This window comes from Salvelinus sp. IW2-2015, linkage group LG31 (assembly GCF_002910315.2).
Source record: "Salvelinus sp. IW2-2015 linkage group LG31, ASM291031v2, whole genome shotgun sequence".
Lineage (NCBI taxonomy): Eukaryota > Metazoa > Chordata > Actinopteri > Salmoniformes > Salmonidae > Salvelinus > Salvelinus sp. IW2-2015.
Window position 1 is genome coordinate 334,127 of NC_036870.1, and position 12,933 is coordinate 347,059.

At 43.5% G+C, this 12,933-nt stretch overlaps 1 protein-coding gene across 1 annotated transcript in view; it reads right to left on the reverse strand.

Annotated features, from left to right (window-relative positions):
- Nucleotides 1–1,604: 1,604 nt before the first annotated feature.
- cgnb (cingulin b) overlaps nucleotides 1,605–12,933 on the reverse strand; it is a 54,427-nt gene continuing 43,098 nt past the window's right edge. Inside the window, exons 10-20 of the mRNA XM_023976189.2 lie at nucleotides 11,208–11,420; nucleotides 11,021–11,107; nucleotides 10,526–10,774; nucleotides 10,194–10,364; nucleotides 9,520–9,681; nucleotides 9,181–9,270; nucleotides 8,993–9,076; nucleotides 8,753–8,871; nucleotides 8,488–8,596; nucleotides 5,425–5,585; nucleotides 1,605–3,318 (exon numbers count right to left, since the gene is read on the reverse strand). Coding sequence (XP_023831957.1) covers nucleotides 3,186–3,318; nucleotides 5,425–5,585; nucleotides 8,488–8,596; nucleotides 8,753–8,871; nucleotides 8,993–9,076; nucleotides 9,181–9,270; nucleotides 9,520–9,681; nucleotides 10,194–10,364; nucleotides 10,526–10,774; nucleotides 11,021–11,107; nucleotides 11,208–11,420 — 1,578 coding nt within the window. The 3' untranslated portion in view covers nucleotides 1,605–3,185. The remainder of the gene's footprint in view (nucleotides 3,319–5,424; nucleotides 5,586–8,487; nucleotides 8,597–8,752; nucleotides 8,872–8,992; nucleotides 9,077–9,180; nucleotides 9,271–9,519; nucleotides 9,682–10,193; nucleotides 10,365–10,525; nucleotides 10,775–11,020; nucleotides 11,108–11,207; nucleotides 11,421–12,933) is intronic.

Here is a 12,933-nt window from a genome sequence, read left to right on the forward strand (position 1 = left end):
GACACACAGAGTTACACATGGAATAAACAAGCGTACAGTCGTGGCCAAAAGTTTTGAGAATGACACAAATATTAATTTCCAAAGTTTGCTGCTTCAGTGTCTTTAGATATTTGTCAGATGTTACTATTGAATACTGAAGCATAATTATAAGCATTTCATAAGTGTCAAAGGCTTTTATTGACAATTACATGAAGTTGATGCAAAGAGTCAATATTTGCTGTGTTGACCCTTCTATTTCAAGACCTCTGCAATCCGCCCTGGCATGCTGTCAATTAACTTCTGGGCCACATCCTGACTGATGGCAGCCCATTCTTGCATAATCAATGCTTGGAGTTTGTGGAGTTTTGTTTGTCCACCCGGCTCTTGAGGATTGACCACAAGTTCTCAATGGGATTAAGGTCTGGAGAGTTTCCTGGCCATGGACCCAAAATATCAATGTTTTGTTTCAGAGCCACTTAGTTATCACTTTTGACTTATGGCAAGGTGCTCCATCATGCTGGAAAAGGCATTGTTCGTCACCAAACTATTCCTGGATGGTTGGGAGAAGTTGCTCTCGGGGGATGTGTTGGGACCATTCTTTATTCATGGCTGTGTTCTTAGGCAAAATTGTGAGTGAGCCCACTCCCTTGGCTGAGAAGCAACCCCACACATGAATGGTCTCAGGATGCTTTACTGTTGGCATGACGTTGGGGACAGAGAATAAAAGGAGCAGGTTTCTGGGCATGGTAGAATAGATTCAGGGCATAATGTACAGAAAGGGGTATGGTGGGGTGCGGGTACAGTGGAGGTAAACCCAKGCATTTTGTGACAATAGAGGTTGCATCTCTGGATGTACTAGTTATGCTGGGTCAGATCACCGCATGTGTGGGAGGTGGGACAAAGGAGGTATCTGAGGCATGTWSAGTGGGACTAGGGGCTCCGCAGTAAACTAAAACAATGATAACTATCCTTAACAACAATATACAAGACATATTRACATTTGAGAGACTTAAAGCGAGGCATAAAGCAATCACAGGTGTTGATTGGGAGAGCTAGCTAAGACAACGGGTAAGACAACAGCTAATCAGCTAAGACAACAACAGGTAAAATGGCGATGAATGGGCAGAGAGGGTCAGTTATCTACACACAGGGCCTGAGTTCGAGGCTGGGGCCGACAGATAAACAAAGAATAAACAAAACAGAGTACCGTGATTAATGAACAGTCCAGCAGGCATCAACTATGTAGCCAAGTGATCATAGGGTCCAGTGAACAGCAATAGATGAAACAGGGAAGCCGCTGGGTATTCGTTACTACCTAGCAAGCGGGAGACACAGCGTTTAAAGTTAGCAGGCTGGGGCTAGTAGAAGCGCCTGCTTCGATGGCAAAGGCCGGTTGGTGGCACAGCGGATGGAGTTACGTCTGCAGACCAGTCATGGTGGAACGGTGGCGCTTCCTGTCGACAAAAGGGTCCAGGCCAGTTGGCAAAAGAGGTATTGCGGTTGTAGTAATTTCGTTTGCTAGCCGGRAGATGCGCCTGGCTCGCGGCTATCTTGGCGTAGCAGTGCAGCCATCTCTATTAAATTAGTTACACTTTATGGAAAAATAACTTATGGTCACATCCACACAAGGTCCAACATTTATTTGAAATACCAAAGTGTCAAAATACTGGTAAAACTCGAGCAGATTTCTACCACATCAAGTGTTACAATAAACAGTAGAAACTTCATAACCTGGGCAAAGTTGCCCCAGAAAGACATCTGAAAACTACCACATTCAAAGTAAAAATCTCAGCAAATGTACTTAAGGGAGAAAAGTTCATTGTACATTCACTAAAAAGGCAGACATAATGAGAAGAAATGTACTATTGCACTTCCAATCATATGATTACTCTGTTGGTAGGAAAGCAGATTCAAGCACTGACAAGTTACTCTTGAAATAACCTTTAGCTGCATCTGAAGGAAACATACAAACGGTACAAACGACAATAGTAGCAATTACAGCATCAGTATTAATAAATAACCACAACAATTACGGTAATAATTTTAAGGCATTCGAGTGAAAACATTAGCACAGACCAGCAAGATAAATACTTAAAATAAGAAACAGGATAGAGAAAGGCTATTAAGTGAGAGGTAATGGAAAGAATAGAGATAGAGTGGGATTCACCCACAATTCAAACCATTGTGCATGTAGCAGATTGTCATAAATATCTGATGTATACAGCAGGAAGAGTAGGAAAGTGTAAGCCCCAGAAAAGTATACAGCTCTTTGTTACAGTACAGTCAATAGTAAAAATAACCACAAAGAATACCAAAACCAAAGGAAGGTGAATGTGAGCACCTGCATCTACCACCTGAAGCCACTGTACGATAAAGTACAGCTTAACATGCCCATGTAAATACAACAACATTGTACCGAAAATATCTCAACGGTCATAACAGTGACCAATATGTTTACCACCTTTTGGTTTGAGAGTAGCATGTATCTCTTTGGTCTATCTATGTGTTGTCTCTATTTATGTGTGTTTTGTCCTATATTTTTATTTTATTTTTAAATCCCAGCCCCCGACCCCGCAGGAGGCCTTTTGCCATTTGGTAGGCCGTCATTGTAAATAAGACTTTGTTCTTAACTGACTTTCCTAGTTRAATCAAATAAAAAGTATCGAGAGAGTGCGTGTGAACACGCATGAGCATGTGAAAAAGCTTGCCTAGAATTTAAACTATGTACTGCATTGAAACACTATTTCTGCTGTGTTTAATATCCCACCACAAGTCATCAGTGTAAAGGTGCCGTAAAACACTCAAGCAAGTATTCTTATAAAACATCAAAGTCAAGTTGAGGCACAGCAAAACCCTGTGATTCCAAGTTCATGAGTGTGTCCCAAATGGCACCCTATTCCCTATACAGTGCACTACTTTTGACCAGAGTTCTTTTGGCCCTTGGCTTAGTCAATCTACAAAAGATCTCATATTTCATATTTTAACTGACAAAAGAAAATAAGAAATAATGGTGCCAGGATGACAGTTGATTGTACTGGCAACCAACCTCTGACACAGCAATCTAGTTCTCATAAAACCAGAAAAATAACTGCAAATCAATTTCGTAGTGCTTGGCATGTTAGCTACTTCATGTCGAGTCCTGAGTACCTCCCTCTAACCAGCTATATTTCAATCTATTAATTTACTATATGAAAAAATCTCTCTCCCTAGCAGTTGGTGGTATGTAATTGTCCCTCAGTGAGGATGGATGTGATACTGTTGTCGTAAAAACCGTCCTCGTCCTCAGAACTGAGGTTGGAGGCTCCCAGGACAGGTCGACGCGTCTGATACGCCTTCCGCCTGAGCGAGGAAACAAGACACGGTTGTCATTAGCTCATTGACTGTAGTTGTTACTAAAAAAAGGGACACACAGTTCCTACTGAATGTACTGGAATTTGAGTGTTTTTTTTGTTGTTCACTGAACCATTCCAATGTCTGCTAATGCATTTCAATAGAGGACTAAAACAAGAAATAGGTATTTCTAAATTTGAGCAAGTTTGAGCAGTGGGCTGAGTGACATTGAAGCACCACCTGCTGGCACCGAGGGGTTTGACAACACTGGTGAAGGTGTCTGTACAGGAGTGTGGATTATAATACACTGCTCAAAAAAATAAAGGGAACACTTAAACAACACAATGTAACTCCAAGTCAATCACACTTCTGTGACATCAAACTGTTCCACTTAGGAAGCAACACACTGATTGACAATAAATTTTCACATGCTGTTTGTGGAAATGGAATAGACAACAGGTGGAAATTATAGGCAATTAGCAAGACACCCCCAAAAAAGGAGTGGTTTCTGCAGGTGGTGACCACAGACCACTTCTCAGTTCCTATGCTTCCTGGCTGATGTTTGGTCACTTTTGAATGCTGGCGGTGCTTTCACTCTAGTGGTAGCATGAGACGGAGTCTAACAACCCACACAAGTGGCTCAAGTAGTGCAGCTCATCCAGGATGGCACATCAATGCGAGCTGTGGGGCAAGAAGGTGCTGTGTCTGTCAGCGTAGTGTCCAGAGCATGGAGGCGCTACCAGGAGACAGGCCAGTACATCAGGAGACGTGGAGGAGGCCGTAGGAGGGCAACAACCCAGCAGCAGGACCGCTACCTCCGCCTTTGTGCAAGGAGGAGCAGGAGGAGGCACTGCCAGAGCCCTGCAAAATGACCTCCAGCAGGCCACAAATGTTGCATGTGTCTGCTCAAATACGGTCAGAAACAGACTCCATGAGGGTGGTATGAGGGCCCGACGTCCCACAGGTGGGGTGTTGCTTACAGCCCAACACCGTGCAGGACGTTTGGCATTTGCCAGAGAACACCAAGATTGGCAAATTCGCCACTGGCGCCCTGTGCTCTTCACAGATGAAAGCAGGTTCACACTGAGCCACGTGACAGACGTGACAGAGTCTGGAGACGCCGTGGAGAACGTTCTGCTGCCTGCAACATCCTCCAGCATGACCGGTTTGGTGGTGGGTCAGTCATGGTGTGGGTGGCATTTCTTTGGGGGCCGCACAGCCTCCATGTGCCGCCAGAGGTAGCCTGACGCCATTAGGTACCGAGATGAGATCCTCAGACCCCTTGTGAGACCATATGCTGGTGCGGTTGGCCCTGGGTTCCTCCTAATGCAAGACAATGCTAGACTTATGTGGCTGGATGTGTCAGCAGTTCCTGCAAGAGAGGCATTGATGCTATGGACTGGCCCGCCCTTCCCCAGACCTGAATCCAATTGAGCACATCTGGGACATCATGTCTCGCTCCATCCACCAACGCCACGTTGCACCACAGACTGTCCAGGAGTTGGCGGATGCTTTAGTCCAGGTCTGGGAGGAGATGCCTCAGGAGAACCATCGCCCACCTCATCAGGAGCATGCCCAGGCGTTGTAGGGAGGTCATACAGGCACGTGGAGGCCACACACACACTACTGAGCCTCATTTTGACTTGTTTTAAGGACATTACATCAAAGTTGATCAGCCTGTAGTGTGGTTTCCACTTTAATTTTGAGTGCGACTCCAAATCCAGACCTCCATGGGTTGATAAATTTGATTTCCATTGATTAATTTTGTGTGATTTTGTTGTCAGCACATTCAACTATGTAAAGAAAAAAGTATTTCATAAGAATATTTCATTCATTCAGATCTAGGATGTGTTATTTTAGTGTTCCCTTTATTTTTTTGAGCAGTGTACATAATCATATCTGGCATAACTGGTATGACAAGATGCAACGCTGTACAGAACAGCCATATAGAGGGTATGGGATACTAAAGAATACATTTGGTGTATACTGCTTGTATGTACTGTAGATAGATATCTGTCAGGGAGGGAACTCACTTTAGCTCACTCTCCAGTGCTGTGACTTTTGCCTGCAGATACTAAGGAATTTGTTTGTGTGTATATATTTCAGGGAACTCACTTCTCAGACTCCAGTGCTGTGACTTTGGCCTGCAGTGCTTCCTGCAGCTCCTGCTGCTCCTCCAGGTCCCTAAGAGCCTTCCTGCGGACCCCCTCTAGTCGTTCCACCTCGCCTTCGCTCTCGTCCAGCTGACGCTTCAGGGCCTTCACACGCAGGGACAGCTGGGGACAGAGGTGGACAGGTGGTTAGGATACTGTCACACAGCACAAGGGACCAAGGAAAGGTAAAAAGGTCAGCAGGACACAGCAAGTCCGCTATTAAATGCATAGAAAAGACAACGTCCTGAAGAAAATGTGCGCCTGCTTGACTTGAAGTATTTATGGTATGTAGTTGTAGAGTGAGGAAACAAYAGGAATCTCCACCAAAAACCACCTAGTTCTCTGTCATTACATTCAATTTCATGTTATAGTACACATACTGTATGTACATAGACATGAATGTACTAAGGGATAATCAACGAGGTGCTATGCGTTCCCTGAAAAATAATGAACATGGAAGGTGTGCTCCATGACGCGCTAGCTTTCAAAAGCAACTCAAACATACAGTAGAACATGTAAGAACTATAGCCATTGAATTCTACCGTGTGTTATAGGGAAATAATGCACGTTCAAGAATGCCCTTCGAGCCAAGCAAAAACTAGTATTCAACAACGCCATGGTATGAAATAATAATAATAAAAATAATTTAGCAGACACTTTTATCCAAAGCGACTTAGTCATGGGTGTATACATGTTACATAATGGTGGTCCCGGGAATCGAACCCACTATCCCGGTGTTGCAACCGCCATACTCTACCAACTGAGCTACAGAGGAGCAACCATATCCATTAACATGTACCTGTTCTAGTTGCTCAGCATGCTGGTTCCTCTCAAACTGTTGTGCAATGAAGCAGATTGTCATAAATATCTGATGTATACAGCAGGAAGAGTAGGAAAGTGTAAGCCCCAGATAAGTATATAGCTCTTTGTTACAGTCCAGTCAATAGTAAAAATAACCACAAAGAATACCAAAACCAAAGGAAGGTGAATGTGAGSACCTGCATCKACCACCTGAAGCCACTGTACGATAAAGTACAGCTTAACATGCCCAAGTAGATACAACAACATTGTACAGAAAATGACTAAACGGTTAAATATAAGTCACCAATACGTTTGTCACTTTTTGGTTTGAGAGTAGTATCAGAAGGAAGAGTGCATGTGTGTGAACACATACAGTACCAGTCAAAAGTTTTCAATGTGTAGGTGTGTCCAGAGTTTTTATTTGTACTATTTTCTACATTGTAGAATAATAATGAAGACATCAAAACTATGAAATAACACACTTGGAATCATGTAGTGACCAAAAAAATAAATAAATTAAAATCAGAATATATTTTATATTGTTCAAAGTAGCCACCCTTTGCCTTGATGACAGCTTTGCACATTCTTGGCATTCTCTCAACCAGCTTCATGAGGTAGTCTCCTGGAATGAATTTCAATTAACAGGTGTGCCTTGTTAAAAGTTAATTTGTGGAATTTCTTTCCTTCTTAGTGTGTTTGAGCCAATCAGTTGTGTTGTGACAAGGTAGGGGTGGTATACAGAAGATGGCCCCTATTTGATAAAATACCAAGAACAGCTCAAATAAGCAAAGAGAAACAACAGTCCATCATTACTTTAAGACATGAAGGTCAGTCAATATGGAAAATTTCTAAAACTTTGAACGTTTCTTCAAGTGCAGTCGCAAAAACCAAGCGCTATGATGAAACTGGCTCTCATGAGGACTGTCATGGTCGAATTGCTGCAAAGAAACTACTACTGAAGGACACCAATAACAAGAAGACACTTGCTAGGGCCAAGAAACACGAGCAATGGACWTTAGACCGGTGGAAATCTGTCCTTTGGTCTGATGAGTTAGAATTCGAAGCACACTTAACCAGCATGGCTACCACAGCATTCTGCAGCGATACACCATCCCATTTGGTTTGTGCTTAGTGGGACTATCATTTTTTCCCCAACAGGACAATGACCCAACACACCTCCAGGCTGTGTAGGGGCTATTTGACCAAGAAGAAGTGATGGAGTGCTGCATCATAAGACCTAGCCTCCACAATCACCCGACTTCAACCCAATTGAGATGGTTTGGGATRAGTTGGAAAAGCAGCCAACAAGTGCTCAGCATATGTGGGAACTCCTTCAAGACTGTTGGAAAAGCATTCCAGGTGAAGCTGGTTGAGAGAATGCCAATAGTGTGCAAAGCTGTCATCAAGGCAAATGGTGGCTACTTTGAACAATATAACATTTACATTACATTTAAGTCATTTAGCAGACGCTCTTATCCAGAGCGACTTACAAATTGGAAAGTTCATACATATTCATCCTGGTCCCCCCGTGGGGAATGAACCCACAACCCTGGCGTTGCAAGCGCCATGCTCTACCAACTGAGCCACACGGGACCATATAAAATATATTTTGATTTTAAGTTTATTTTTTTTGGTTACTACATGATTCCATATGTGTTATTTCATAGTTGATGTCTTAACACTATTATTCTACAATGTAGAAAATAGTAAAAATTAAGAAAAACTCTTGAATGAGTAGGTGTGTCCAAACTTCTGAGTGGTACTGTATGTGCATTTGAAGAACCTGGCCAAGRATTCAAACTATGTACTGCATTGAAAACACTATTCCTGCTGTGTTAATATCACACCAAAATTGTCATCAGTGTAAAGGTGCTGAAAATCGAATTCAACAATGATGTTTTCAATTCGACTTTTGCTTTCAAAAGCAGCTCAAACACAGAACATGTAAAAACTATAGCCATTGAATTTTACCATGTGTTATAGGGAAATAATGCACACTTACAATGCCCTTCAAGCCAATCAGAAACAAGTATTCAACAATGCCATGGTATAAAATAATAATATATGCCATTTATCAGACTATTTTCTCCAAAGCAACTTACAGTTATGCGTGTAAACACTTTACATACTGGTGGTCCCGGGAATCGAACCCACAATGCTGGCATTGCAAGTGCCATGCTCTWCCAACTGAGCTAGAGGACCACCAGTATATATTAACATGTACCTGGTCTCGTTGCTCAGCGTGCTGGTTCCTCTCCTGGTCCAGAGTGACGATTATTTCCTTCAGCTTTCTCTCTACTCTCCTCTGGGAGGCCTGGATACTCAGCTTCTCTCTGAACACGGAGACATATCATTACACACAATACTCATACTATTCAGATCAACTATAGTATCCACAAAGCCAGGACTACTGCTAGTCAATATTATGGTGCTTGGCATGTTAGTACTTCATGYAGTGTCCATAGTACTTGAGCAGTTACTGTACACACCTCTCTTCACTGTGTAGCCTCTCCTCCAGCTCCTGCACTTTACCCTCTAACAAAGTGATTCCAGCGGAGGGACGGGACTGTGTCTCCATGTCTGCCACACGGGACCTCAACTCCTTCACCTGAGGAGAGCGCGTTGGCATATCAAGATGTGTTTGAGCAAAAATGTTTGAGGGTGATGACACTTAGAATTAGGCATTTTCTGTTACATAAAATGTTGGATATGAAAAGWGAAATCTGTACCTGTCTCTCTAGGACACTCTTGTCCATCTCCAGGTCATGTACGGTTGAGCGCTCCTTCATCAGTTCTCCACGCAGCTGGTCAATCTGAGAAAGAATGGAAGAAAGAGAATAAGCAAACATTCTGAGTGACTTAGTTTGTATGGAAATCAGTACCTGCTTGTGTGTGTGTGTGTATTTAAGTACAGTACCTGTTCTCGACTGCGTGCAACACGATCATTGAGAAGCTCCACGCTGCTCTTCTCCTCATCCAATTCAATTTCCATCGTCTTCACTTTGTCCTGACACGCATCCACCCAAGTTGTAAACAAATTAGTTTGACCATGTCTTTTCAAGCTCTCCTCCCCTTCCCAACACCATATACTCCATGCTGATAGTCCCAGGCTAGAAGTCTTTCACATACAATTCCCAAAGCTCTCAGAAGAACCCTTGACCTCTAACCTCCATTTCCCAGACATACAGTATTTCCACACCTATAATTCACCCCAAAATCTTTGACATTTAAAGGTAATGACCTTTGACCCCCTCACCTCCAGGCCTCTGAGTTCCCTGTTGCGGTCCGTCTGAGAGCTCCTCCCAGAGTCCAGTTCGCTTTCCAGATGTTTGAGGCGGCTGCTGAGCAGGTCTCTCTCCAGCTGGGCGCTGTCCCTCTCCTCCCCACACACCAGCAGGTCTTTCTTCAAACGAGAAACCTGGACCACGGAACGGGGATGGAGTCAGTGGTTCAACATTTGGAAAGGGGACATAAAATTCCCAATATATTGATAAGCCACATAAGGATCACCTCAAGTTTGTCTAAACAACTGTAACTCACTTCATACCGTATCTTTATATTTTCTTCCTTCTCTTCCCTCAATCCTTTTACTCTCCTTCCTGCTTTCTCTCTAAAATACACCTGCAAACTCTCTCTCTCCACTGTTCTCACTCCTTTCTTTGTACCTGAACACCATCTTCCTGTCCTTTCCTTTGCTCTGCTCTCCCTCCCCTCATCCTGAAGTGTCCTTAGGTTGGCCTGGGGCCTCTGCAGTTCAGCCAGTCTGTCCATTCCCTCTCCCTACATCTCCTCCTCCCGCTCGCTCTCTCCCTCTCACCTCTTCCTGCAGTGTCTTCAGGTTGGCCTGGGCCCTCTGCAGTTCAGCCAGTCTGTCCTTTCCCTCTCCCTACTCTCTGTCACCTCCTCCCCCTCGCTCTCTCTCTCCCTCACCTCTTCCTGCAGTGTCTTCAAGTTGGCCTGGGCCCTCTGCAGTTCAGCCAGTCGGTCTTTGCCCTGCCGCTGGGCATCCTGTAGGTCTCTCCTGGAGCGCTCTCTGTATTCATCCATCTGGCTCTGCAGGGCCTGCACCGACTGACGGGAGTCCCCCAGCATCACCTCCATCTGACAGGTAGAGAAAGGGTGGGTGGAAAGGGCATGGATGGGAAATAAGATTAGGGTGATCTTTGTTAATTCAGTTTTAAAGCAAACCAAAACCCATACCAGGGCAATAGGAAATAAATACATAAAAAAGCAGATGCGCGCACACACACGYGATGCCGCACCTCCTTGCTAATCTTCTCCAGGGCCCGGTCTAACAGTCTCTTCTGCTCCTCCAGGTCACTCTTGCCCTTGCGCAGCGCGTCTCTCTCCAGATCTCTCTCCTCCAGCCGTTGGCCCAGCTCATCCCTGTCCTTGCCCAGACGGGAGAATCCTCGCCTGGCTTCCTCCAGTTGGGACCTCAGGGAGCGGTTCTCATCTTCCAGTGCCTGCTCAGCCTCTGAGCTCTGGGGCACGCTGGAGTGAAGCCTCGTCTGTGGAACAGAAAAATACCCATTTATTTAGGAGTATGTGTATTTAGGTATACCTTAACGTAATAACAGATCAGAGTTTATGAATCCATGCATTACTGTGTAGTAATTATGTGTCCTTTTCTAAGATATAAAAGTCTCACACTTGCATTTGTGCCTAGTGGTGTAGCTTATGTTTGCCGAGTGTTACTCCTGTGTGTTTTTCCATAGCTATACATGCATGCTGCGGTTTTGGTAAGTGTATTTTACCATGCGAGTCAGTCTTTCTCTCAGCCTTGTGTTGGCTTCCTGAAGCTCCAGACTCCCCTGATCCAATGGTGAGGACCCACCTGACGACTAGAGACCGCGAGAGAGAGGTAAAAGAGTTCAACCTCGCATCCATGATCCATCCCACACTCAGTCAAAGTTTAGATGTATCAAGTTGATGACACCTCACCTGCTTTGCCTTCTCAAGTGCCATCTCGAGCTCATCTTTCCCCTGCCGTGATTGGTCCTTCAGCCTGTCATTCTCTGACCTCAATTCAGACTCCCGTACTTGGCTAGCCCTCCTCAGGGCTTGAAGCTCCTCCTCCTTCTCATTTAGCGCAACCTTTTGYCTGTCGACCTCCGTGCGAGCCTGCTTGATATCATCATTACAACGCTGAAGATCCTTGGAAAAAGCAAATCGTGAGGAACATGAGGAACAGAATGTGTGCAACTGCCTTTTGTGCGTGCGTGCGTGCGAGAATGAGTTAGAATGTGTGTGTATTTAATTGTGTACAGTGCCTTCAGAAAGTATTCATACCCCTYGACTTAATCCACATTTTGTTGTGTTACAACCTGAATTCAAAATGGATTAAATATATATACATGTTTCTCACCCATCTACACACAATACCACATAATGACAGTGAAAACATGTTAGAAATTCCAGCAAATGTATGGAAAATGAAATACAAAATGTATTTTACATATCTATTCACMCCCCAGAGTAAATACTTTTAAAAATGTTTTTTTAATTTTAAATATTTTTTGGGCACCTTTGGTAACAATTTCTGGGTAAGTCTCGAAGAGCTTTACACACCTGGATTGTGCAACATTTGCCTATTATTCCTTTCAAAAGTCTTCAAGCTCTGTCAAATTTGATGTTGATCATTGCTAGACAACCATTCAGGTCTTGTAGATTTAAGTTTACATTTTTTTTTTTGTGTCTCTGGCTACACACGCATACCCATAGATGTCAGGAAAGTAGAATGCTTTTTTATGGCAAGAGCCTAAATAAGTTTCAGGAGTAAAAAAAAAAAATTGCTTTAGTCACATAAATGACTTGCATGGCAATACTGTGTGCGTAATAGTAATTTAACAATGACTTTTTTGAACGACATACCTCATCTCTGTACCCAACACAGCAAATTATCTGTTAAGGTCCCCTCAGTTGAGCAGTGAATTTTAAAACACAGATCACCACAAAGACAGGAGGTTTTCCAGATGCCTTCACAAAGAATTGGTATTGGTAGAACTGGGTAAAACTAAAAAACTGTCAGACATTTGATACAACCTTTTGAGCATACCACCACAGTCACTACAAAAGATACAGGTGTCCTTCTAACTCCGTGCCTGGTAGAGGAAGGAAACCACTCAGGGATTTCACCATGAAGGCAATGGTGCTTTAAAAAGTTACGCGTATTTTAATGGCTGTGATAGGAGAAGAACTGAGGATGAATCAGACATCTGTAGTTACTCCACAGATACTAACCTAATTGACCCGACGTGGAAAAGAAGGAAGACTGTTACAGAATAAAAAATTCTACACAAAACACGCATCCTGTTTGCAACAAGGCACTACAGTTGCGAGGAAGCAAATACATTTTTGTCCTAGAAAACAAAGTGTTATGTTTGGTGCAAATACAACAACATTAGCTGAGTACGCACTCTCCATATTTTTCAAGCCATAGGTGGGTGGCTCACTTATGTTATGGATATGCTTGTAATCGTTATGACTGGGAGTTTCAGGATAAAACATTTTACTGAATGGAGCTAACACAGGCAAAATCCTAGAGGAAAATCTTGGTTCAGTCTGCTCCCCGTAAACAGTCGGCGAGATTAATTCCTACGTTTCAGGCAGGACAATAAACCTGAAACACAAGGACAAATTTTACCTGGAGTTGCTTACCCAAGACACA